Below are 25,937 nucleotides of genomic sequence, written 5' to 3'. Positions count from 1 at the left end.
TTCCACAGGCCACAATCAACAGCCTGATCAACTCTATGCAAGAGGCAAATGGTGGTCACATCTCTATACTTCTGATCCATGCCCCTACTTTTTTATGTGACCAACAAATGCATATCTGTATTCCCAGTCATGTGAAATCCATAGATTAGAGCCTAATGCATTTCAAATGACTGATATGAACTTTAACTCAGTAAATCCTTGAAATTGCTGCATGTTGCATTTATATTTTTGTTCAGTACAGTAAGTGTTTGTTAACTGAAGTTTCAACTGATATGATTTAATGTTCTATTGTAATGTCAAATGTGGAATATTAGTATTTGAAAGTATTTTTCCATCCCAAACCCATAAGAAATTCACAACAGACATTTGCATAGTTGAAGAATTTATTTGTGTGAGGAAACTGGAACCAATGGCTCTAAAACAATGTTTAAAGAGTCCTGACAATGTTAGAAGAGCAAACATTGGCAAACTTAAAAAGGGGGTAAAACCTAATCATAACTTCTCACTTTGATTACAAAAAAAGCTGCAAATAACACAAAAAGAAATCAAGTCTTCACAGTAGGTGAAAAGACTAAATCCATGAGGCGCAAATATTCCTTTCTTAACCAATCCCTCAAAAGAGACCATTAATAATATTAACATCAATAAAAAAAAATACAAGTTAAAAATAGGCTCAAATCTCTAGCAGCAGTGAGAGTGGCTGAAGTGAATTTGAGCAACGGTTATGGGAAGGGTGTTGGGCGACCATTACAGACAGTTTATGCGGAGAGGTCGCTGCTGTTGAAGCGCTCTTGGTCGTAGACCTCCGCAATGACCTTGCGACCCCCGAACCAGCGGTCGTTGAGTGCCTGGATGGCCTTGTTCATCTCAGAGGCCATTGAGAACTCCACAAAGATCTTGACGATGATCTCGGCATCTTCCTCCTCGCCCTGCTTCTCCTGGTAGATGATGACTCGGTTGACGGCACCAAACTTGCCACACTCCTCAGTTACCTCACCCTCCAGGTCGTCATCGATGTCCTCTGGCCCCACCATGTTCCGTAACACCATCACCGTAGACTGGGGACGAGCACAACAACATGTCAATATGTATACCAATCCAAATCGCATTACATCAAAAAATGATCAACTTTCAGTGAAAGCACTGCACCTTTTGTGAAATTTATGCCACGAAACAAGGCAAATATGACAGAAGCAAACTGGTAAGGGCCCAAAAAGGTTACCTTTCTTAGCACTGAAACACATTTAAAATCAGTGAAGTACAAGAAAATATTTATTTGCGTCCTGTTACCGTTTTCTATACGTTCTGCACGTGCTACACAAAAACCTGTCCCTGATATTTACACCTCTACTCAATACAACACATTGAATTTACCTTTAGAGTTCACTGTATAATAGAATAGGCTACTGCAGAAAATGGATGATTTGCTCCTATCCAAAAGCCTACATGTGATTGGGCAGGCAGAATGTAGTAAGAAATATAAATGCATACTGATCTGCATGTCATTGTGGCAGTAAGTGGAAAAAACTATTTGAAACCCTATTTAGCCTACTTTACACCTTAGACCAGGGGCGCAACTTTGGTTTTAGAAGTCGGGGGGACATAACTTAGGCTGTTTGGATAAACACTCCAAACAGCCTACCCGATCGCTCAGAGGCGTCCGCATGGTCCTAAAGCACACCGTTGCCTCGTTTAGTATCACATTCCAATGATAAAACTGGAGGGGACATGAACCCCCCGTCCCCAGTGAAAGTTGCGCCCCTGCCTTAGACTGTATATTACGCTCTCCCTCCCACACATACTGCTCCAAACTTAGTAAAGTTAGGCACAAAAAATATTTCTGATTAAGATATAGCTTAAAATTACATTGAGTAGGCATATGCATCCTACCTTCGAAGCGCATCTTTGAGTAGGCTCTCTCTACCCCTTTTCCATTCTTCCTGTGCCATCCAAATTTGTGCATAGCATATTGGTCAAGTTACCAGGTTGTTAGCTAGCTAACATGAATAAACAAGGTTGTTTGTTATCAAATCAACAATAAGCGGCCTGCAATTAACATAAAACGGCCCGCGTCCAGGTTTACGAAATTCTATCAAATGCATGCAAATTCACAGTAGAAAGGGGAAAGGTATCCCCAATAATAACTTTTGAATGGTTTGGGCTAGAGACACGGTTTTCAAAGATATAAAGGCGCAAGCATGGCTGTCACTGTGCACCGTTTTTCCTTTATGGCACTTCTCTATGGCTACATGACAGCAAAGTCTAGTCAGACTGGTCTGTGCTTTTGGTTGTAACAGGCGAAATGAATGGACACAATTTGTCCACTTCACTTGCACTGCGACCCACTCCAATAATTAAACAAACAGAAAACTTATCAGTCTGCACACCCCAGCTTGTCATCACGGCTAAATTACATTTTAAAACTGATGGAGATGTGCAGAAAGAGTGGACGGAGACAGATGGATATTGGATGAAGCCCTCATTCTGATAACTCTGATATTCACTTTGTAGAACGGGTAGAGATGCATTCTGTCCTCAGTCAATTATTTCGAGATGAGAAGCATATTCCTCGGATCTACACAATTCACGTGGATGGCCTATAAGCCAGGTAGGTCGTCACTGTAAATAAGAATTTGTTCTTATCTGACTTGCCTAGTTAAATAAAGGTTAAATCAAAATAAATCAAATAAAAAGCGACAAGTTTGCATCCCTGAAATATCTTTATCTTCATGTCTGGTCTTACTTCTGATTTCCTCAGCAGTTTCTGCATGACCATGTGTCTGGCGCTGCTGCCTGAGATACTCATGTGTTCTTGGTCGCTCAACATCTCCTGGCCTGTCCCGTCCTGCAGCATCTCCTTTTCCTCCTGCTTCTTCTTCTGCAGTTCTTGCAGAGAGGGGTTGGGTTGGGCTGGGTTGGTGATCACAGGCGGCGAGGCCAGCACAGGGTTGACCAGGCCCACCTGGGGCAGCACTGGCAGGTTTGGACGCACTGGCGTCACACCTTCAGGGACATGAGAGGGACATTTACATGCGTCAGCCATACAAATATGCACAGAGTACACCAAATATTAGGAACACATTCCTAATATTGGAGTTGCACCCCACTCCCCCCATTTACCCTCAGAACAGCCTCAATTCATTGGGGCATGGACTTTACAATGGGTAGAAAACATTCGACAGGGATGCTGGCCCATGTTGACGCCAATGCTTTCCACGGTCGTGCCTAGTTGACTGGATGTCCTTTGGGTGGTGGACCATTCTTGATACACACAAGAAACTGTTGAGCGTGAAAAGCCCAGCAGCATTGCAGTTCTTGACACAAACCGGTGCACCTGACACCTACTACCAAAGCCATACATGCATAATCGATGGCTCCATTGTCTCAAGGCTTAAAATTAATTCTTTAACCTGTCTCCTCCCCTTCATCTACACTGATTTGAAGTGGATTTAACAAGTGACATCAATAAGGGATCATAGCTTTCACCTGGATTGACCTTTGTCAGTCTGTCATGGAAACAGCAGGTGTTCTTAATATTTTGTATACTCAGAGTTAGGGCTGACCCCTTTTAGTTGTCTGGTCGATTGTTTTGTCGATAAGCTGTTGGTCGATATTTTTTCCCCCAGCAGATAAAATTAAAAATTAAATAATTATGGCACATCTTGATTGACGCCTGTCTCAGTGGACTAATCCATTATGGAGGCCGTTGGGATGGCACACCAGTAGTATATTTACTGTTATTTCCCATCATTTGTAATCTACAATGTTTGTTTGGCTACCATAATTTCTGTTAATGCATTCAATATTTTAATATTAGTCTTTTATAGTTGTCATTGTCGGAGTGGACACGTTGTTTGCAGAGTGCACAACCTATGCTACACTTGTGAGAAACAAGTTTTGGTTTATTTCATTCCATTTACCAGTTGCCAATATAGTCATTGTCTTTTGTTTGGAGCACTCCAGTCAATGTTGATTAAGGACACGCACCTGATTATGGAATAGAAGCTGGCCTAGGCTACCTGGCCTGCGTGCAAATGTAGGCTTATAAATGTGCCCATTTGGGGATCTGATAGTATTTCTGATTGTCTTAACTCACCACCACTAATGAACTGTGGAGCTTCTCAAAGTAATATTTTCATCACCTAAAACAGAAAGTAAACTAAGTCTGTTTTTACATCCATTGAGAATGACAATAGTTCCTCAATGTAGCCAATTAGAAAAATCTTTCCAGCTCTCCCCCTTTCGATAACCACTCAGTTTGAAAGGGGGAAAAAAAACGTAATTCTCTGATCCGGTGGAAACGTCATAAAATAGGTCTACCTGATTATTTCTTATCCCTTGCGCAAATATCATACAGCTGTGTCCGTCTGGAGCTCACTGGAAACTGAGGGTCCAAAATATTTTATGTAATGATCCAAGTTTGTTAGTGCAAGCTTCAGGCTGGACCAAGTCGATAGTTAACACAATGTTTCAAGTTTATTGCAGACAAGCCATGTGTAGCCAATGTGACCTATTTTTATCAGGATATTTTCTACCTGCAGGCTGCAACGTTTTATTTGTTGGCTTTATGTAGACTATTTTTACATAGTTGCCAATGGCAATAGAAGTTATTTTAGATTTGAATAATTTTCATTTAGATAGAATTTTTATTAATCACACAAGTGATTCTGAGATCCGACTTCATTATAAAATAAATGAAACTGTTGCATGAACGTGGCGAGCCTGGCACAGCTCCTGGTATATGTTCATTACGTTTATGGGGGGGTCAATTAAGGAAGACATCCTCTTCTGCAAACCAGGACAACAGGAGAGGATATTTTTAAAGTACTGGACAGCTTTGTGACATCAAATGGACTTTGGTGGTTAAGATGTGTTGGTATCTGTACTGATGGCGCAAAAGCCATGACAGGGAGACATAGTGAAGTGGTAACTCGCGTGCAAGCAGTTGCTCCTGACGCCACATGGGTACACTGCACCATCTACCGAGATGCTCTTGCTGCCAAGGAAATGCCTGACAGCTTGAAAGATGTTTTGGACACTACAGTGAAAATGGTTAACTTTGTTAAAGCAAGGCCCCTGAACTCTCGTGTATTTTCTGCAATATGCAATGATATGTGCAGTGACCATGTAAAGCTTTTACAACATACAGAAGTGTGCTGGTTATCAAGGGGCAAAGTATTGACAAGTTTTTTTTAATTGAGTTCTGAGCTTAAAGTTTTCTTACTGACCATCATTTTCACTTGTCTGACTGCTTGTAGTTTCTCACACAACTGGCCTATCTGGTTGATGTTTTTTCTTGCCTGAATGATCTGAATCTAGGATTACAGGGACTCTCCGCAACTATATTCAATGAGAGGGACAAAATTGAGGCTATGATTAAGAAGTTGGAGCTCTTCTCTGTCTGCATTAACAAGGACAACACACAGGTCTTTCCATCATTGTATGATTTTTTTGTGTGCAAATGAATTCAAGCTTACGGACAATGTCAAATGTGATATAGCAAAGTACCTGAGTGAGTTGGGTGAGCAATTATGCTGGTACGTTCCCGAAACGGATGACACAAACAACTGGATTTTAATCCCTTTCATGCCCTGCCTCCAGTCCACTTACCGATATCTGAACAAGAGAGCCTCATCGAAATTGCAATAAGCGGTTTTGTGAAAATGTCATTTAATCAGAAGCCACAGCCAGATTTCTGGATTGGGCTGCGCTCAGAGTATCCTGCCTTGGCAATTCGCGCTGTTAAGACACTGTTGCCCTTTGCAACCACGTACCTATGTGAGAGTGGATTCTCGGCCCTCACTAGCATGAAAACTAGATAAAGGCACAGACTGTGTGTGGGAAATGATTTAAGACTGAGACTCTCTCCAATACAACCCAACATTGCAGAGTTATGTGCATCCTTTCAAGCACACCCTTCTCATTAACCTGTGGTGAGTTATTCACAATTTTCTATGAACAAATACGGTTTTATATGTAAGATGGTTAAATAAAGAACAAAATGATTGATTATTATTATTATATTACTATTTGTGCCCTGGTCCTATAAGAACTCTTTGGTACTTCCCACGAGCCGGGTTGTGACAAAAATTCACACTCATTCCTATGTTTAATAAATGAATCGTATAGTGTGTGTGTGTGACAGGCTTACAATGATGGAAGAAAAAAAGAAACATTTGAGAGTGCGCTGACCCTGGTGCTAGAGGAGGTAGGCAGCTGGAGGTTGGATGTTTGAAGGGCTATGGGACTATAAAAAGTTTGGGAACCACTGCTCTTAAACATTCAAACAGACCTAAGTGAGTGTGTAAGTCAGTGGACAACACCCTTTGTACTCACACATCTCAATACACACCTGTGATCATTCCGGGGGCCTGGGCAGCCATGACTGCCTGAGGGATGCCCATTTGTCCCATCGAACCCATTTGGCTCATTGGACCCATTTGGCCCATCTGGTTTGCCCCGGCCATCGCCCCCAAGATGGACGCCCCGGTCACAGCCTCCTTGAGAGAGGGGCGGGACGCATTAGCAGGAAAACACAGTGAGGTGGCACAGTCAGACTTCATACAGCATGTATAGTGTTCTACTCTGCATCTCACCTGTCCTCAAAGCTCGGCACCGATTAAACTTTTTTTTTTAAGTGGCAGGACAATATACAATATTCTACTAGCAAAAGTTGTTAATATGTTATAATATAAACAACCACTAAACTTCCAAGACTATTTATTACTAAACATAACTATGACTAATGTCAGTGCCACTGCCAGATATAGCAGTGGGAGTGCATGCTTGAGCAGTGAGACTCCAGAGTGTAATTAGCCTACACGCCCAATTAGTTTACAGGAGGAACTTTAGCATCCCATTATTATCCTAGTACTTTAAATGACAAAAGCAAGGGCCAGTCACAGGATATACTTTTTAGAGATCTTTACCTTTCAATACGTATCTAGATACATGGGCTCCGATATGTTTTCGTTTGAAATTATTCAGTACAATTCAGTTCGTTTAGAGAACGAATCGATGCGATTTGTTTCGATGCACTAACATTTGTTGCATAAACACTAGGGCCGGGACGATACCAGTATCGCTATACTCGTTAGTATCCGGGCAAGGAAACAAAACACAAAGTGGATTTAACTTCTTTAGGAAAACCCTAGTGTTAGAAACAAAGATCATTATGTTGTTGAGCAAAAGCACACAATACTTTACATACTGCATGTTTTTAAAGGACCAAATAATTTGGTCTGTTTTGTGTTTACATTTTTGCCATGGAAAAAAAAAACACTGTGATACTGGTATCGCCCAGCCCTAATAAACACATTCATTTTCCATTCTAAATTAAACCCTGCTGTTGATGGAACTCATGAGGGCTCCCGAGTGGCGCGGCGGTCTAAGGCACTGCATCTCAGTGCTAGAGGCTCCCGAGTGGCGCGGCGGTCTAAGGCACTGCATCTCAGTACTAGAGGCTCCCGAGTGGCGCAGCGGTCTAAGGCACTGCATCTCAGTGCTAGAGGCGTCGTTAAAGACCCTGGTTTGAATCCACGCTATATCACAACCGGCCGTGATTGGGAGTCCCATAGGGCAGCGCACAATTGGCCAAGCATCGTCTGGGTTAGGGTTGGCCGGGTTAGGCCGTCATTGGAAATAAGAATTTGTTCTCAACTGACTTGCCTAGTTAAATAAAGGATAAATAAAAATAAATAAATTGCTGACTTCTGTCTGTGTGTGTTTGTCAGTGTTTCCGTTAGCTGGTAATAGCCAGCTTTTGGCCGATAATAAAAAGTAAAAAAATGTACTGGTAATTGGCATTGGGAGAAGAAAAAAATCTAATTGCGAAGTAATGCATTTTAGCCTATTAATTGATGGAAATACATTTGACTGGTCATGCTTATCAGTGTATAGGTTAATTTGCATAATTAGCAAGTGTGTACAGTATATTCGTTGTGTATGTTATTTATCAAGTGTACAGCATACAGAGCGGAAAATCTGTCAGACAGCCGTGAGCGTGGCTGCTACAGCATCTCAAACAGCAAATTCATAGTTGACTGAAGGCAGGCTTCATCAGCTCGTCACACCACTTTGCAATGAGCTGGAAACATATAGTTAATTGTTTTGAAACCTGAGCGTTTTACTACATATTATGAGGCATGTCTTACCTTGCTTCAAAGTAGCCTAGCCAAATTCAGACCATTTATTTTATATCAACTTTCTTTAATTGTCCAGTAGCCAAAGGCACAACCTTAGGTCATATAAGAAACCAAAATTAGTTGTTGCATATTGGATCTCCTCTCTTTCTAAATTTCAAGAAATAAATGTGGACAGTTATTCTAACATCTTGAAAGTGGACATCAGAATTTGGTAAGAATCACCGCATAATATCGTTGCATCCTCGAATTGCATGTTCTGTTATTATGAATTACCTTAATCTAAATGTGATTTCTGTTATTCTGAGCACCGTGGTGGACGCCCTAATCAGGTTATGCACTCAATGCATATGGGTCTTGTACATTTCTCAAATCTCCGATAAATTCAAATGCTTCCCGTCAAATGTCCAGCGCAACATTTTCCTAACAGAAACCCTGGTGTGTGTGCGTGTGTCTATAGTCCTCAAACTCAACTCTGGACCACGAAGCCAGTTCCACTACTTTCTTTCATTGTTCCCCTCGAAATCGGTCACTGGCACCAGGGCATAAAATGAACACCCGCCACCTGTGGGTAGCTTTAGGTATGGCGGGTAAGAATGTTTATTTCACCAGCCACGTTGGCGGGTGGTCAATTTGCAGGGCTGTCGAGTGCGAGCATTACGTTCGCAAATAAAAAATTGTCAAAAGTCTATATGAGCACATGTGCGAGTTGCGATTTATAGCAGAAAAATGCTGCAGTAGTAGTTTTCCTCTGCCTGATAGAATTGTTTTTGGAGGTGCTGCGCACAGGCATAAAAGTTAGTCTAATTTACTCCAAAGTCTACAAAGTGAGACTTTGTACGCGTGTTTCTTGGCTATTTACATTTTGTTCACAAGCTCGGTTGTTTTCAACATTAGTTTGAGTCTGTTGCTTCAACTAATAGCAAAGAGACCACCTAGTCAGATCTCAAATCTCAGACACATCTGACAAAACTCGAGTGGCCTGTCACCATGGTAACCTCCGCCCTTAAAGGGGCAGCTGAACATTTTGTCTCATTTGGATTTTGGTTAGAAAAGAAATGTCAACGCAAACCGACGATTCGTAATGTTTGATTAGATTTTCTGACTGATGCATGCTATGTTTGGATCGTTTGGTGTCTGCGGACCGATGCATTTGTATCTTAATTAAACATCAGAATGAGAGACCGATGCAAATTGGTGAATTGTTACATCCCTAATACTTTTGCATCTGTAGGTTGAGCTCACATCACATCACAAGCAGATATGGCACAGCACATTTTGTTAGCAAATACACAGCAGTAGAATGCTTTATATTGCCCTGCATTATCAATTCATCAAATATTATATCAAATTCTAGAACTACAGGGTACATCAAAACAAACACTGTACAAAACATTAAGAACACCTTCCTACATTGAGTTGCACCACCCCATTTTGCCCTCAGAAAATCCTAAATTCTTCAGGGCATGGACTCTACAAGGTGTCAAAAGCGTTCCACATGGATGCTGGCCCATGTTGACTACAATGGTTCCTACAGCTGTGTCAAGTTGGCTGGACCATTCTTGATACACACAGGAAACTGTTGAGCAAGAAAAACCCAGCAGCGTTGCAGCTCTTGACACAAACAGGTGCGCTTGGCATGTACTATATTTTGATGAAATAAAATAAAAAAATAAAACTATCATGCCCCGTTCAAAGGTACTTAAATATTTTGTCCATTCACCCACTGAACAGCACATACACAATCCATGTCTCAATTGTCTCAAGGCTTAAAAAGCCTTCTTTATCCTGTCTCATCAGCAATAAAAGATCATAGCTTCCACCTGGATTCACCTGGTCAGTCCATGTCATGGGAAAAGCATTCTTAATATTTTGTACACTCAGAGTATGTTACTTAAAGCACAGAGAGCACAGAGCTTTATATACAAATTACATTTATCTTTAGTATATTAAAACTTTACTGAGTACATTTTGAATTATGGTTACACCTAGCTACCTACAGTACCAGTCAAAAGTTTGGACACACTTACTCATTCAAGGGTTTTTCTGTATTTTTACTATTTTCTACATTGTAGAATACTAGTGAAGACATCAAAACTATGAAATAACACATATGGAATCATTTAGTAACCAAAAAAGTGTTAAACAAATCAAAATATATTTTATATTTGAGATTCTTCAAAGTAGCTACCCTTTGCCTTGATGACAGCTTTGCACACTCTTGGCATTCTCTCAATCAGCTTCATGAGGTAGTCACCTGGAATGCATTTCAATTAACAGTTATGCCTTGTTAAAAGTTAATTGGTGGAATTTCTTTCCTTATTAATGCGTTTGAGCCAATCAGTTGGGTTGTGACAAGGTAGGGGTGGTATACAGAATATATCCCTATTTGGTAAAAAAACAAGTCCATATTATGGCAAGAACAGCTCAAATAAGCAAAGAGAAACGACAGTCCATCATTACTTTAAGACATGAAGGTCAGTCAATCCGGAAAACTTCAAAAACGTTGAATGTTTCTTCAAGTGCAGTCGCAAAAACTATCAAGCGCTATGATGAAACTGGCCAAGAAACACGAGCAATGACATTAGACTGGTGGAAATCTGTAAGTCGAGATTTGAGACCTCCATGTCTGTGAGACGCAGAGTAGGTGAACGGATGATCTCCACGTGTGGTTTCCACTGTCAAGCATGGAGGAGGTGGTGTATGGTGTGGGGGTGCTTTGCTGGTGACAGTGTAGATGATTTATTTAGAATTCAAGGCACACTTAACCAGCATGGCTACCACAGCATTCTGCAGCGATAGGCCATCCCATCTGGTTTGCGCTTAGTGGGACTATCATTTGTTTTTCAACAGGACAATGACCAAACACACCAACAAGTGTTCAGCATATCTGTGAACTCCTTCAAGACTGTTGGAAAAGCATTTCAAGTGAAGCTGGTTGAGAGAATGCCAAGAGTTTGCAAGGCTGTCATCAAGGCAAAGGGTGGCTACTTTGAAGAATATAAAATATTTTTTGGTTACTACATGATTCCATATGTGTTATTTCATAGTTCTGATGTCTTCACTATTATCCTACAATGTAGAAAATAGTAAAAATAAAGAAAAACCCTTGAATGAGTAGGTTTGTCAAACTTTTGACTGGTACTGTGCATCAGAAGTATATTTACCTGGAAGGCCAATAGATCCCTTTGGAAGGGAATCATACTTGCCTGGGCCGTTATCTTAGCGGTGGCTGCTGCAGCAGCCACGGCTGCAGCGGGGGGCAGGCCACCAGGCTGGGTGGGGGTCAACATGGGCATGGGAGGGGTCACAGCCTTGCCCACCCGCAGGTACTGGCCCCCCAGGTCAAACAGGTTCATGGAGGACACTGCGTCCAGGGACGACTGGGGCTTGTCATACTCTGCCAGGGAGAGAGGGGGGGGGGGGGGGGGGGGGAGAGGAGTTAGGAGGAGGACAAACACACAGCAACAGCACATCCCGAGGGCCGCCACCCGCCAGGGGCCTCTCTGCTCACCGACGAAGCCAAAGCTCTTGTGTCTTCCCGTGGTGGGGTCCCTGGCTAACGTGCAGGACTTGATCCTCCCGAAGGCCTCAAAGACGCTCTTGATGTCCTCGTCTGAGAGGTCGGGGTGGACGGAGGCAACGTAGATCCGGTTGTAGGCGCGTGCCTCCTCTGCCAGCTGGTCGATGATGGGTTGCGCCTGACCAATGTTACCTGGCCGCCCCACCTACAGCACAGATACCAGCACAGGGCCAATGAGTGGGGTGTCACAGCCACTGACCAAGCAACGCAACACCTCGAGCTCCAAAACCACTTAACGCCTTCAACTCAGGGCAATGCAATTACGCTTCTTTTCAAACTGTAACACCAGTGTTACACGAGTGTATACTCACTTATGTTATACTAGGGAATCTGTGTTCCATAGCTAGGGCTGACAGTGAAGCATGTGAAGAGCAGAATTAACAACCTCTGCATAAACGGTTGCTTTGTGAGAAGTTGCTAAAATTCACAGTTAGCCATTGTTATGCAAATGCTAGCTGAAAAGTACCAGTGGCCTGGCTTTGGCCCCAAGTGAGAGCAGGCCCGCCGGAGACATGGGTGCCAGCCCACGTAGACGTAAACAGAAAAATCTGAGCCTTTGGGGTAAATCCTGTATGGAAATGCTCTATTAGAGATCTAAAGGAGACGCTTTCTCTTTGTAATTGCCGCCTAATGTATTCTTAGCCAAGTTTACACTAGCCTTGCTAAACTGCATCCCTCCACCAGGGCTAAGGTAATACGAGTGATATGAAATGTGACAACCGGCACTATAGTCTAGAGACAATGTCTTCTATCGACACACTATTTTCTTTAACTCTCACTCTTTCTAGACTATAACATACCAACAACTTAATCACTTCAAAATTGTCAACTGAAATGTACTATAGAAATCATGAAACTAAAAGAAAAGTATAGCCTATCTGAAAATCATGTAGATAATCATTCTGTAAAAGCTGCTACTATGACTTGTTCACTGACTCAGGCATGTTTGACCAACACTAAAAGAAAGGCTTGTTCAGATTGCCTTAAGCCGGAGCTGCAGCTGAGGATCAACTAGTGGAAATAGCTATAAATTAACAAGACGTGTGGCTGGCACTACACTGTCAAGGACCGACATGTCTCAGAGGTATCTCCTCTAACAACTGTCATCTATAGGTTAGTGTTTGGAGCGTCTCTTTGAGCGGCTATGTTGTATATGATCTGTGCTCCAGGTGGGGCGGCCAAGCAACACCAACCAGGCGCAGCCCATCATCAGCACATCTCGGACACAGAGCAACGCATCATCACACGCTGCCCGGGTATCCTAGAGGAACTGGTCACTAAAACAATGTGATGACATCATGGAGCAGAAGACAGCGCATACATTCACAAAAACAAACACCCGCGCACACACATGCAACCACACACACACACACCTTTAAATGAATGGACATACATACAAGCAAAGAAAGAAAAAGAAATGAGTGGCTTTAAATACACAGAATTAGAGATACTACCAATTAGTGATTCACCCAGAAATAGTTCAGTTACACACAAGGAGCGAAATGAGAAAAGGGGATGTCCGAACTGTCTCCATGCATCCTCGATAGAAAAGATTAAAAAGTTAAAAAGATGATAGCAGGAGCACCGCTCTTTCCAGGGGTATAGAGAGGGGGTTCTTAGAGGTCCACTTCCACTGGGCAGGAGGGGCTGCCTCTCCAGGCCACTCACCTTGATGTTCCTGCCCCCGAGCATAACCGAGTTCATCTGCTCCAGAGCCAGCTGTGCAGCCTCCGGTATCTCATACTCCACAAAGGCAAAGCCCTGCACGCACAGACATAGACCCATGAGACAAGTTACAAACACGAGCAATGCAAATTCTCCAGTTGGGAATCAAAAGTTTCATTCATATGATTAATGCAGATCTAATTCTAATGCTATTGCAATTCTGTGTGGCGATGTAGTTTGAGCATGCTCAATAAACTGACCTTGTGCTTCATTGTAACTGAGTCCCATGACATGTCAATGCTCTTGATGGGGCCGAAGGGGGCAAAAGCCTGTCTGATTGTGTCCTCCCCGAGCTCATAGTATATGGAGCCCACATACACCCGGCACATGATGGCTAGAGCGCGCTGCCGCTGAGCCGCCACCTGGTAACCACGGAGAAAAACACACCATGATGCTTAGGGGGCCAAAGAAAGAAAGAACACACAAAATCAAATCTAGATGTGTATGGGTAAACTGTGATTTTTTTTACATTTCTTTTTTTACATTGAGGTAAATCACTGGGAATATTTTTAATTCTCTATTGTGTTTGCTTTTCCCAACAATAGACATACAGGCCAATGTCAGGGATGGATGCAATCTGGGCATATGCAAAATAAAGAGTCCTGAAAAATGGATTTGTGACTATTGCTATCTATACTGAACAAAAATATAAAACGCAACATGCAACAATTTCAACAATTTTACCGAGTTACAGTTCATATAAGGATATCAGTCAATTTGAATAAATTCATTAGGCCCTAATCTATGGATTTCACATGACTGGGCAGGGGCACAGCCTTGGGTGGGCCTGGAATGGCATAGGCACACCCACTTGGAAGCCAGGCCCAACCACCAGGGAGCCAGGCCCACCCAATCAGAATGAGTTTTTTCAGAAATACTCCTGTTTCATCAGCTGTCCAGGTGGCTGCTCTCAGACAAGGTGAAGAAGCCAGATGTGGGGGTCCTGGGCTGGCATGGTTACACGTGGTCTGCGGTTGTGAGGCTGGTTGGACGTACTGCCAAATTCTCTAAAACGACGTTGGAGGCAGCTTCTGGTAGAGAAATTAACATTCAATTGTCTGGCAACAGCTCTGGTGGACATTCCTGCAGTCAGCATGCCAATTGCGCACTCCCTCAAAACTTGAGACATCTGTGGCATTGTGTTGTGTGACAAAACAGCACATTTTAGAATGACCTTTTGTGCCCAGCACAAGGTGCACCTGTGTAATGATCATGCTTTTTAAATAAGCTTCTTGATATGCCACACCTGTCAGGTGGATGGATTATTTTAGCAAAGAAGAAATGCTCACTAACATGGATATAAACAACATTTGAAAGAAATAAGCTTTTTGTGCATATGGAACATTTCTGGGATCTTTTATTTTAGCTCATGAAACATGGGACCAACACTTTACATGTTGCGTTTATATTTTTGTTCAGTATACAAGAATATATCAACAATTTTGTAAATGCAGACACTTATACAGCTACATAACTTTAAGAAATCTGTATCATTACTGTATTTATATTAGTGAAAGCACAAGAGGTGATGGACATGCATGCCCCTCGCTAATATTTAGCCCTTGAAACTGACCTGTAGTCCAGGAGTGTATATGAGATGACATTTCAACATGGACAACAAACTAAATCAACACCTACAGTGTTGTGAAAAAGTACTTGCCCACTTTCTGATTTTCTTTCTTTTTGCCTATTTTTGATACCGAACTGTTCAACCAAAACCTAATATTAGATAAAGGGAACCTGAGTCTACAAATACATAACTTTGTTTATGAAATATGTCATTGTTGTGTCATTTGTTCACTCAGGTTCCCTTTATCTAATATTAGGTTTTAGTTGAAGATCTGATAACATTCCGTTTCAAAAATATGCTAAAGTAGAGAAAATTAGAAAGGGGGCAAATACTTTTTCACAACACTGTATATCAGTTGAGAAGCATCCATACAAAGATAAAAAGCCTGAGGAAAGCATTTCACACTTACGTCTCTAAGGGGAGGGAGGGATGGGTAACCACTGAAAGCAGTTTACTGGTTCCTTTTACTCAAGCATAGCTGCGTTATCACCCACAGGCGAACTAGGCGAACTAGTAACAGCCTAATCTATTGCATAAGAGAAAAGTGATTTCCTATTTTACAACATAAAATTTGAGATTGCCAAAAAGGGATTCCGGTTTGAGAAGGTCTCATTTTAGTTATTGAAAGAGACTACTAACCCTCTTTAGCCCCACACCAAAGCAGGCTTTCTCAGCGTCAATCAATGCAAAGTAACATCATATTTATAAAGAAGACATGAACTTCCCTGCATTGATATTCTCAACCACATTTGCATTGCGATTTCAGGCTATAGAGCAAAAAGCCATAATAAATGTTCTGCTAAAAATCCCCTAATAAAAGGTTTGTATTGTGCTCAAATACACTACATTGCCAAAAGTATGTGGACACCTGTTTGTCAAACATCTCATTCCAAAATCATGGGCATTAATATGGAGTTGGTCCCCCCCTTTGTTGCTATAACAGCCTCCACTCTTCTGGGAAGACTTTCCAATAGACGTTAGAACATTGCTGCAGGGACTTGCTTCATTCAGCCACTAGAGCATTGGTGAGGTCGAGCACTGATGTTGGGTGATTAGGCCAGGCTCGCGTTCCAATTCGTCCCAAAGGTGTTTGATGCGGTTGAGGTCAGGGCTCTGTGCAGGCCAGTCAAGTTCTTCCACACAGATCTCGACAAACCATTTCTGTATGAATCTCGAACACTAAAGGGCCTTCCCCAAAATGTTGCCACAAAGTTGGAAGCACAGAATCGTGTAGAATGTCAATGTATACTGTAGCGTTAATATTTCCATTCACTGGATTTAAGGGGCCTAGCCCGAACCATAAAAAACAGCCCCAGACCGTTATTCCTCCTTCACCAAACTTTACAGTTGGCACTATTCAGTCAGGCAATGTTCCCCTGGCATCCGCCAAACCCATATTTGTCCATAGGACTGCCAGATGGTGAAACACGATTCATCACTCCAGAGAACGCGTTTCCACGGCTCCAGAGTCCAATGATGGCGAGCTTTACACCACTCCAGCCGACGCTTGGCATTTCGCATGGTGATCTTAGGCTTGTGTGTGGCTGCTCGGCCATGGAAACCCATTTCAATGTCACTCCCGACAAACAGTTCTTGTGCGGATGTTGCTTCCAGATGCAGTTTGGAACTCAGTAGTCAGTGTTGCAACTGAGGACAGACATTTTTACTCGCTTCAGCACTCAGCGGTCCCGTTTTCTGAGCTTGTGTGGCCTACCACTTCGCGGCTGAGCTGTTGTTGCTCCTAGACATTTCCATTTCACAATAACAGCACTTACAGTTGACCGGGGAAACTCTAGGAAGGCAGAAATTTATCGAACTGACTTGTTGTAAAGGTGGCATCCTATGACGGTGCCACATTGAAAGTCACTGAGCTCTTCAGTATGGGCCATTCTACTGCCAATGTTTGTATATGGAGATTGCATGGCTGTGAGCTCGGTTTTATACACCTGTCAGCAACGGGTGTGGCTGAAATAGCCAAACCCACTAATTTGAAGGGGTGTCCTCATACTTTTCACCATGCAGTGTGTATAAATTCAAACAAATCCCAAATGTCCATTATGAATCTCTTTCAGTTTAAAAAACATTGACTAACAGCTGTTGCCACTAGTGGAAGTACTTCAGGGCACTTCTGAAATGGTGCAGTGGGCATACAGACACAAGACTTCATTAAAGGTGTAAAATGCAGAACTCAATCTGCCATTTCCTGGTTGCAAAAATTAAAAAGGTTTGGCTAATTTCAGTTTGTGAGACAAAACAAGCAATGTAAAGAGTAGAGAACCGTTGTACCATTAAACCGTTGTGAAATATATTTTCAATAACCAAAAAGATTATATTTTCAGCTGTTTGAAGCTGGTGTACAAAACCGAAAGTAAAAGATGCTAAAACTAAACTTAAGAACGGGAAGCATAGAAATAGTGCACATAGAGAACAGATCTACCGCTTCTTAGACTTGCTTTCTATGAGAATGACAGATGTATAACTCACATACATATACATACATACATATATACATACATATACATACATATATACACATATATATATATATATATATATGAATGTGTCGCCCAAAAAGGTTTTGCAGCTTTAACCAGACTGAATTAAGAAGACGCAGCACATTGTATAAGAACTTGTCCCTCATAATTATAATATTTATAAACATGTCTTCTTTTGAAATATTAGTTATTTGGTCAGCTGCAATGGCTAGGATGGAGCCCAGAATGGCCGATCAAAAAAGGGTAACAGTCCTTTTTATCATGAATGCGCACAGAGAAAAAGTGTAATAATCTATTGACCGATTGTAAAGGTGAGAGAGGATCTCCAAAGCCCATTGTCACTGCTGCCATCTGAAAGACAGTAAAGATGAAAAAGGTACTGAAAAGTAGGTTAGATATATCTTTAAGCTTTGCTTTTTCAAATGTTGTTCCTTTGCTATACATCAGCTTTTAGAGACATTACACACTCCCCATAAAAAGCTTTCAGGACTGATTAGACTTTCCCTCTGCCGCCCACTTCAAATCTTCCCCAAAACCATTTCACAACATCACCCCACAATCAAAACCCCTATGTGAAAACAAGTGCAAAGCATTCAACATGTTTAACAAAGTCTTCCTGCTGATCTTCTCCAGCTGAAAAAAAGAGGCAGAAACAAGAGGACAAATATACCCATCCTATCATCATAAGCAGACAAATATACTTTATATGCTGTGCTGCTATGTTTTGTGCTACTAAACAATAAAGTAATGTTTCATACCTACAAAGCTCCCAGGGCAGATTGTCACATAGTAATTCGATATGACTATCTTGCTAATGGTCCAAGTTACTCTTAGATATGAGCCTATAATTGAGTGCCTGTGGTTGGCGTTAAGAGATAAGAACATATGGTCAACGACATGTAGAGTTAAGTTGCAGTTGTAAGAGTATAGAATTCTGCACGTCTCACCTGTAAGTTGGTAAGCTGTTGTTGCTGATGAGCAATGGTCTGCTTCACTAAGGCACTCTTGATGCTCTGCTCCATGGCATACTTCTTTGCCTGAAGAAAAGTCATTCAGCGTGAGAGAATAAAGGAAACGCGAGAGAATAATGCAACTGCAGGCAAACTGACTAATGTAGAGACATTACGTATACACCTGTATTTAGTCATGTACATGTAGTAGGCTCACCCTTTGTAGTGCCTCCTGCTGCTCCGGGGTGAGAAGCGGCAGGCCAAGCTTCGCGCCTGTGCCCTGTCCATTCTCCATCATCAGAGCTGTCCCTCCCTGAAGAACCACAGCAGTGAAAATACATTAATATGCATGTGAGGATCCTCAGGAGACATGAACACATATTCATTGGAGAAATTAATGACACTTGCTGTGCACTGCACATTTGGTAGGCTACATCTCTCTCTTCTACTATGATCATAATAAGGATCATTTAGGTATAGATTGGGAATCATCACAGTGCATATGTCGTACTGGGGGGGAGGGGAGGGGGGGGGTGTCAGGTAATCTCAATATCAAAGACCAGTCATCAGTGATTGGGACGCTCAAGACAAGCGTGCGTAGAGAAAAGCTCCTTACCTACAACCTGCTAAACGCTGGGACCTCAGAGGCAGGATAACCCAGGGGGGAAGAGTGAATGGGAAGCCTTAACAATTCAAAAAAGTCTGAGAGAGAGAAAATGCCTTCAGACTAACATGATAGCAGCTGCAAGGCGGTAAACTTGGTATCCTTTATTTGCACTAAGTATTAACTAAGCTAGCTAATTTTATACAAACTTAGCTAGCTAACTTGCAAACTAGATAGCTATGTAGCTAGTTAGTTACTAGTAGGGGTGTAACGGTACATGTACTCGTACTGAACCTTTCAGGTAACTCGGTTCTTTCCGCACTGTGAACCCAAATAAACACACACACACACACACACACACACACACACACACACACACAAAAATAAAAAAAATACGCCTTGAGTAAATCTGAGCTAAAAAAACATTTCAGGCTATTTTGTTAAAACAACTACAGCCTATGCCCTACACGCACGTTGTAATCACAATTCAAATCTTAATTGCCGCATTTCAAATTGTCCTTTTGTGAGGCGCAGCTGGGAACTAGTTCTGTACGATGGCGAGTGGTGGGGTCGATAAACCAGAATTGGAGGATCCTCCATCATCGTTTAAATCTCCAGTTTGGTTAAATGTTGGTTTCCCAGTAGATTACAACACCGATGGAAGGAAAGTTGTGGATAAAACTTGAACAGTATGTCGCCACACTCAATGAGAATAGCCTATGCAGCTGATATCATCCCAGTATACCGGTACAAGAAAAAAACGCAAAGAAACACCACAACATCCCCTCCCCTCTGCATCCAAGCAGACCTTCATGCAACCCAAGCACACCTCCCAAATAAATTGCACGAGCGATAAGTAAGCTACGTTTATAGTTTTTAGTTTATAGCCGCGGATATGCGCCCATTCTCCATGGTTGAGAATAGGGGGTTTCAGCACCATGTTAACCTGTTGGGGATAGGGGGCAGTATTTTCACGGCCGGATAAAAAACGTACCCGATTTAAACTGGTTACTACTCTTGCCCAGAAGCGAGAATATGCATATAATTAGTAGATTTGGATAGAAAACACTCTAAAGTTTCTAAAACGGTTTGAATGGTGTCTGTGAGTATAACAGAACTCATATGGCAGGCAAAGACCTGAGAAGATTCCATGCAGGAAGTGGCCTGTCTGACAATTTGTAGTCCTTCTGTTGCATCTCTATCGAAATTACAGCATCTGTGCTGTTACGTGACACTTTCTAAGACTTCCATTGGCTCTCTAAAGCGTTCAGAAAGCGGAATGACGTGTCTCCTGTCTCTGGGCAAAGTACAGCAGCAGAGTTTGTAAGTGGCCTGCCTGGGGACAGTGAGTCTGGAGATGCGCGTTCACGAGACTTCGCCATTTTTTTCTTTCACTCTTTGAATGAATACAACGTTGTCCGGTTGGAATATTATCGCTATTTTACGAGAAAAATAGCATTAAAATTGATTTTAAACAGCGTTTGACATGCTTCTAAGTACGATAATGGAATATTTTGAATTTTTTTGTCACGAAATGCGCTCGCGCGTTACCCTTCGGATAGTGACCTGAACGCACGAACAAAACGGAGGTATTTGGATATAACTATGGATTATTTGGAACCAAAACAATATTTGTTGTTGAAGTAGAAGTCCTGGGAGTGCATTCTGACGAAGAACAGCAAAGGTATTCCAATTTTGCTAATAGTAATTCTGAGTTTAGGTTGCCCCAAACTTGGTGGGTGTCAAATTAGCTAGCCGTGATGGCCGAGCTATGTACTCAGAATATTGCAAAATGTGCTTTCACCAAAAAGCTATTTTAAAATCTGACATAGCGTTTGCATAAAGGAGGTCTTTATTTATAATTCTTAAAATAAATGTTATGTATTTTGTCAACGTTTATCATGAGTAATTTAGTAAATTCACCGGAAGTTTTCAGTGGGTATGCTAGTTCTGAACATCACATGCTAATGTAAAAAGCTGGTTAGTGCAGCATTTAGCTGTGGTTTTGGTTTTTGTGACATATATGCTTGCTTTGAAAATGGCTGTGTGATCATTTTTGGCTGGGTACTCTCCTGACATAATCTAATGTTTTGCTTTCGCTGTAAAGCCTTTTTGAAATCGGACAAGGTGGTTGGATTAACGAGAGTCTTATCTTTCAAATGGTGTAAAATAGTCATATGTTTGAGAAATTGAAGTTATAGCATTTTTGAGGTATTTGTATTTCGCGTCACGCGATTCCACTGGCTGTTGAATAGAGTGGGACGCTAACGTCCCACTTAGCCCATAGAAGTTAAACAATGTTTCGGTTCAGAAAATGTGACATTGAATTTATCGGACATTTGAGAAATTGACCAAAACCCTTATGTATTGGGTGCGTAGCCTGATTAGGGCGTCCACCCACGGTGCTTAGAATGACAGAAATCACATTTAGATTATGGTAACATAATAACAGAACATGCAAGTCGAGGATGCAATGATGTGCGGTCCTTCTTACCTAATTATGTTGCGCACTTTGAAGATGTTAAAATAACTGTCCACGTGTACTTTTTCTCAGCCAACAAGACGAGTAACGAACAGCAAAATCACTAGCCTGTCAATCTACTATCCCCCATAGTAGAGAAGTTTCCTTACTTATCTACAGCTTGTCGAGAAAGAAATAGCCTATTCCAAACCGACTGGGACAGTTGAGGGACACTAGATCCCAAATTCATAGGCCTAGGCTACATAAAGCAAAACTTTAAAAAAGCAATGAGTCTGATGCAACAAATGAGAATATTTAGCCTAAAATGTTGATAAACTATTATTTCTTCACATTATAAGCGCAGCAATACACAGTAGGCTTCGTGCGAATGTTTGTTCCACAATGCAATTAGCGGGATAACACTTGTCAGAAGCGCACCACACATGCGAGCGGTTTCATGTGACAGATTAAATATCTGTTAGAAATTTAGAAAGAGAGATCTAATATGCAACAACTAGCATGGGATGCTAATATGATGCCTTTGGCTACTGGACAATGAAAGAAAGTATATATAAAATAATTGCCTCCACGGATATGGTCTGAATTTGGCTAGGCTACTTTGAAGCAAGGTAAGACATGCCTCATAATATGTAGTAAAACGCTCAGGTTTCAAAACAATTAACTATATGTTTCCAGCTCATTGCAAAGTGGTGTGACGAGCTGATGAAGCCTGCCTTCAGTCAACTATGAATTTGCTGTTTGAGATGCTGTAGCAGCCACGCTCACGGCTGTCTGACAGATTTTCCGCTCAAAGGCTCTGTATGCTGTACACTTGATAAATAACATACATAACGAATATACTGCACACACGCGCTAATTGAATTCCACTCAATTATGCAAATTAACTCATACACTGATAAGCATGACCAGTCAAATGTATTTCCATCAATTTAATAGGCTAAAAAGAATTTTGCGATGGGATATTTTCTTTTCCCAGGCCGGTGGCAATTTTTTTTAGCGGGTATTATTGGCTAACGGAGACCCTATCGTGAAAGTGCTCGAGCCACATTACATACTTCCCACTTGCACCCATTTCAGCAAACAGGTAGCACCTGTCCAATATAAGCAAGCCAAAGCTTTCAATACATTTTCCAATGCACCGTGTTGCGCTTAAGGGCTCGACGTTAAGGATTGTCCGGGGTAAGTAATAAAAAAAAGACAGACAACCACAAAATATTTCAATTGTCCATTAATAAAAAGTAAAAACAATTACTCCGATCACAATTGGTTCAGGCAGCGGACAGCAGGGAATGGTAAATCGGTCTTCTCACAAAATCGTCTGTAGTGTCCGAACGGTTTGGCCTACAAACTATTATGACTATGGAAAGATGAGACTCTCACGAACACGATGGTGCTCTACGACCCCCACAGTTAGGGCTGTGATTTTGTCAGCCGTGATTGTCAAGCAAATAACGGTTGGTCTCACGGTAATTGACCGTTAATTAACACATTTAGCGTCTCCTGGCTTCCACACCTATAAGCCACTGATGCAGACATTTGGAACATCTACATTTTAAATCCATGTAATATAGCCTACACCTTCGCAATAAATCCATTATTTATTTTAGACAGTTCTAAAGAAATTATATGAAGAAAATGTAGTCTTTTTCAGAAAAACAGAATAGCATACTCTGAGTTGTCCTTATGTTAGGTCCTGATCTAGTTAATGCCATATGGCTGTGGGCTACACTAATTCATTTAGCAGACAAGATTTGGTTATAATTCCATGGCATTATTTTATAGTATAAAGAATCTAATTGAACTAAGCTGAATAAAATAGAAAGGATATTTTCTCCCAACGATTTGAGGGAGTGCGCACATGCGTCTATTCTGTGTTGAGCGGTTAACAAAGAAATAGGACCTCCTATATTCTTAATTTAGAGTTATTAAATGTAACAATAGTTGTTCTACAAACGTTGGGCTATATGTTTTGATTTTTAATACATTGTAAGGCTGCATGCGGCGAAGGTTGAGTCATCCAAAACATGACACGCCAAACCACGCTTCTTAACACCTGCCTGCTTAACCGGGAAGCCAGCAGCAATGTGTTGGAGGAAACACCATTCAACTGACGATCAAGGTCGGCCTGCAGGCGCCCGGCCCGCCACAAGGAGTCGCCAGAGGGCAATGAGCAAAGGCAAAAAGCCCCATCAGCCAAACCCTTCCCTAACACGGGCGACACTGGGCCAATTGTGCGCTGCCCTATGGGACTCCCGGTCACGACTGGTTGACACAGCCCGGGATCGAACCCAGGTCTCTAGTAACGTCTCAAGCACTGCAGTGCTTTAGACCGCTGCACCACTCGGGAGGCTTTCCAAACTATTCTAATAAAGTGTTGTTCCTAAAGTTGCAGCTTTTAAATGGGAATAATTATAAAAGTTGGAGTCTATGCTATTGTCATTCACAGATTTATTTTGAATTACAAATATTTTAACCCACAACAAGTGAAATTGAGCAAAATACCAAGATTGAAAAATATAATGAGTCAAAAGAACTTAGGCTACAGCTGAGGAAAGCTTATGAATGAACTGTGTAGTTGGCCTAGGCCTAGTTCCATATTATTCTAGCAATGTGCAACCTACCTACAACGCATATAGTAGCCTAGACGAATAAGAGAGGAGGATGATGAAAAAATGCAAATAGTTTATAATTATCCAGTTCTGAGGAGAGCAGTCGCTCTGCAGCTCATTATGATTTTCAACCCATCAAAAGATGCCAGGAAGGCTCTGTGACGGTGTCACTCGCTCCGTTATATAGAGCCAGATATGTACAGGAGCCTAGACCTCTCTTTCGTGCTACAGCTCCACCAGAGTGGAATAGGCTATTTGGAAAACTTTGGCTCCACCAAATATATTTTGCCAATATCATGATGCCTCTCGTCCCTCGTCGTAGCACACTAGCCAAATGCGTAGCGGGCCATTGCATGGCCGCTTGGGGGCGATAACATCATCTATGTATGGAAAAGCCCCGAAAATGATTTCAGACCCCTCCTTTGCACTTCACTCATTTTCAGTCACCCTTTTGGCTGATGGTGTTATGGACTTTGTTGTTGTTGTTGGAACAAGTGGCATAAGCTGTCGGACAAGTAAAAAATCTGTCTTACTTGTCCCAAGAACAAATGGCTAAAAAAGCTAATATCAAGCCCTGCCGCATACTTAACAGTGATAGCCCCTTTCTCATCACATTACCCCGGAGTGGGAGATGTACCTTGCTACGGCCACGCATCTGGCACTGAAGGAAGCAGTGTCATGGTGCGTTCTCGAAGATGGAAGTGGGAATTTACCACATAAAATTGGGAAAAATCCACTTGAATGGACCCCCAACTAATTCCTACTGGGAAACTTGTCTATCATCCTGAGCACCCACCTCCCACATAGTGACCTCTGTCACCTACTAACGAAATGGCCTCTAACAGCGTTTTCTGTAATTAAAAGCAATTTATTAATGTGGTTTTTGAACTCTATAATTGGTTTACAATCATGAAAGTTGTACTTGTAGTTTATGGTTGACGCAGCTTGTTGACGATTTGCCAATGGACAATTCTCGAGTTCAAATCACATGAATGCGTCCAACTGGTATTTATGACTTCACAACTGGAAACGTTAAATTCCCACATAGTTACAAACGCAGCATCAGAGTGGAAACCTGAGGCCCACATAACAACCCTGTCACAACAGACAATGGCAGGAACATTGTGAATGGCATTTAATTTTCCCGCTGTACCGAAACGTGATAACAAAAACGCAATAGTACGTACCCAACCGTGGGTTTGGTGAACCGTTACACCCCTAGTTACTAGATAATGCGAAGCATGTAAGACGCTTGCTAGTTAGCTAAATGAGTGGAGCTCAATCGTAAGTAACGTTAGAATAGTTGAGGCGAGCTAACGTAGCTACTTAACTTGGTCGTTGCATCTTCTTTAACATAGCTACCTAGCATATCACTATTTTCAATCATGCATTGTAATTCCAACAAGGCAGTCTAACATATTAGCATCTTTACCAGTGAGCTAGCAATTGCTTTATTTTTTTAGCAAGAAAGCATTAGTCTAGATCCAATTGTCGCAGTAGTTAGCTAACTTAGCTTGCTAGTAGTTGATAAAGGCCGCATGCCTAAATTCAGGTTTTGTGAATTAAACGTGGTTCACGGGAATAAACCAATAATTCCTACAAGATATGTAGGTTCACAACTATTTGAGAAACAGGACGGGGACAACAATAACTGAGTTCATATTTAACTTATTTAGCAAGTTATTTACCGCAATCTCCGTCACCGCCATGTAGCACACCTACTTGAATAGGCCCTCCACCAGTTTGCGAGTACCGCGAGACTTGCAAGACAAACACTA

At 41.8% G+C, this 25,937-nt stretch overlaps 1 protein-coding gene and 1 long non-coding RNA gene across 4 annotated transcripts; both read right to left on the bottom strand.

The window, feature by feature from the left end:
- Positions 1–365: 365 nt before the first annotated feature.
- On the bottom strand, positions 366–25,924 carry LOC115154889 (poly(U)-binding-splicing factor PUF60). 3 transcript variants are annotated; one of them, XM_029701589.1, is made up of 12 exons: positions 25,848–25,920; positions 19,081–19,166; positions 18,682–18,777; positions 18,462–18,551; positions 17,815–17,865; positions 13,650–13,811; positions 13,393–13,485; positions 11,656–11,869; positions 11,309–11,541; positions 6,353–6,500; positions 2,744–3,003; positions 366–1,058 (listed from the first exon to the last, which is right to left on the bottom strand). In XM_029701589.1, the coding sequence occupies exons 3-12, from the start codon at positions 18,760–18,762 to the stop codon at positions 759–761; spliced, it is 1,632 nt and encodes a 543-aa protein (XP_029557449.1). In that variant the 5' UTR covers positions 18,763–18,777; positions 19,081–19,166; positions 25,848–25,920; the 3' UTR covers positions 366–758. The 3 variants fall into 3 exon arrangements, with proteins under 3 accessions (XP_029557449.1, XP_029557441.1, XP_029557458.1); XM_029701581.1 differs by lacking the exon at positions 19,081–19,166 and having other exon boundaries at positions 25,848–25,924; XM_029701598.1 differs by lacking the exon at positions 19,081–19,166 and having other exon boundaries at positions 11,351–11,541; positions 25,848–25,924.
- LOC115154905 (uncharacterized) lies at positions 17,902–18,455 on the bottom strand. Its single transcript, XR_003867964.1, has 2 exons — positions 18,273–18,455; positions 17,902–18,147 (listed from the first exon to the last, which is right to left on the bottom strand). It is a non-coding gene; the product is annotated as an uncharacterized LOC115154905 (long non-coding RNA).
- Positions 25,925–25,937: the final 13 nt, after the last annotated feature.

Source organism: Salmo trutta, chromosome 2, assembly GCF_901001165.1.
Source record: "Salmo trutta chromosome 2, fSalTru1.1, whole genome shotgun sequence".
NCBI lineage: Eukaryota > Metazoa > Chordata > Actinopteri > Salmoniformes > Salmonidae > Salmo > Salmo trutta.
The sequence above is the reverse complement of the archived record's forward strand: the minus strand, read 5'-3'. Positions and strand labels throughout refer to the sequence as shown.

Excerpts from the sequence above, each read along its gene's own strand:
- LOC115154889 (XM_029701581.1), bottom strand. The coding sequence starts at position 25,868 with ATGGCGGTGACGGAGATTGCG. Across the intron at positions 13,486-13,649 it reads CAGTTACAATGAAGCACAAG|GGCTTTGCCTTTGTGGAGTA; the intron begins GTCAGTTTATTG and ends CTGTGCGTGCAG. Across the intron at positions 6,501-11,308 it reads GGGATCTATTGGCCTTCCAG|GAGGCTGTGACCGGGGCGTC; the intron begins GTAAATATACTT and ends CCCTCTCTCAAG.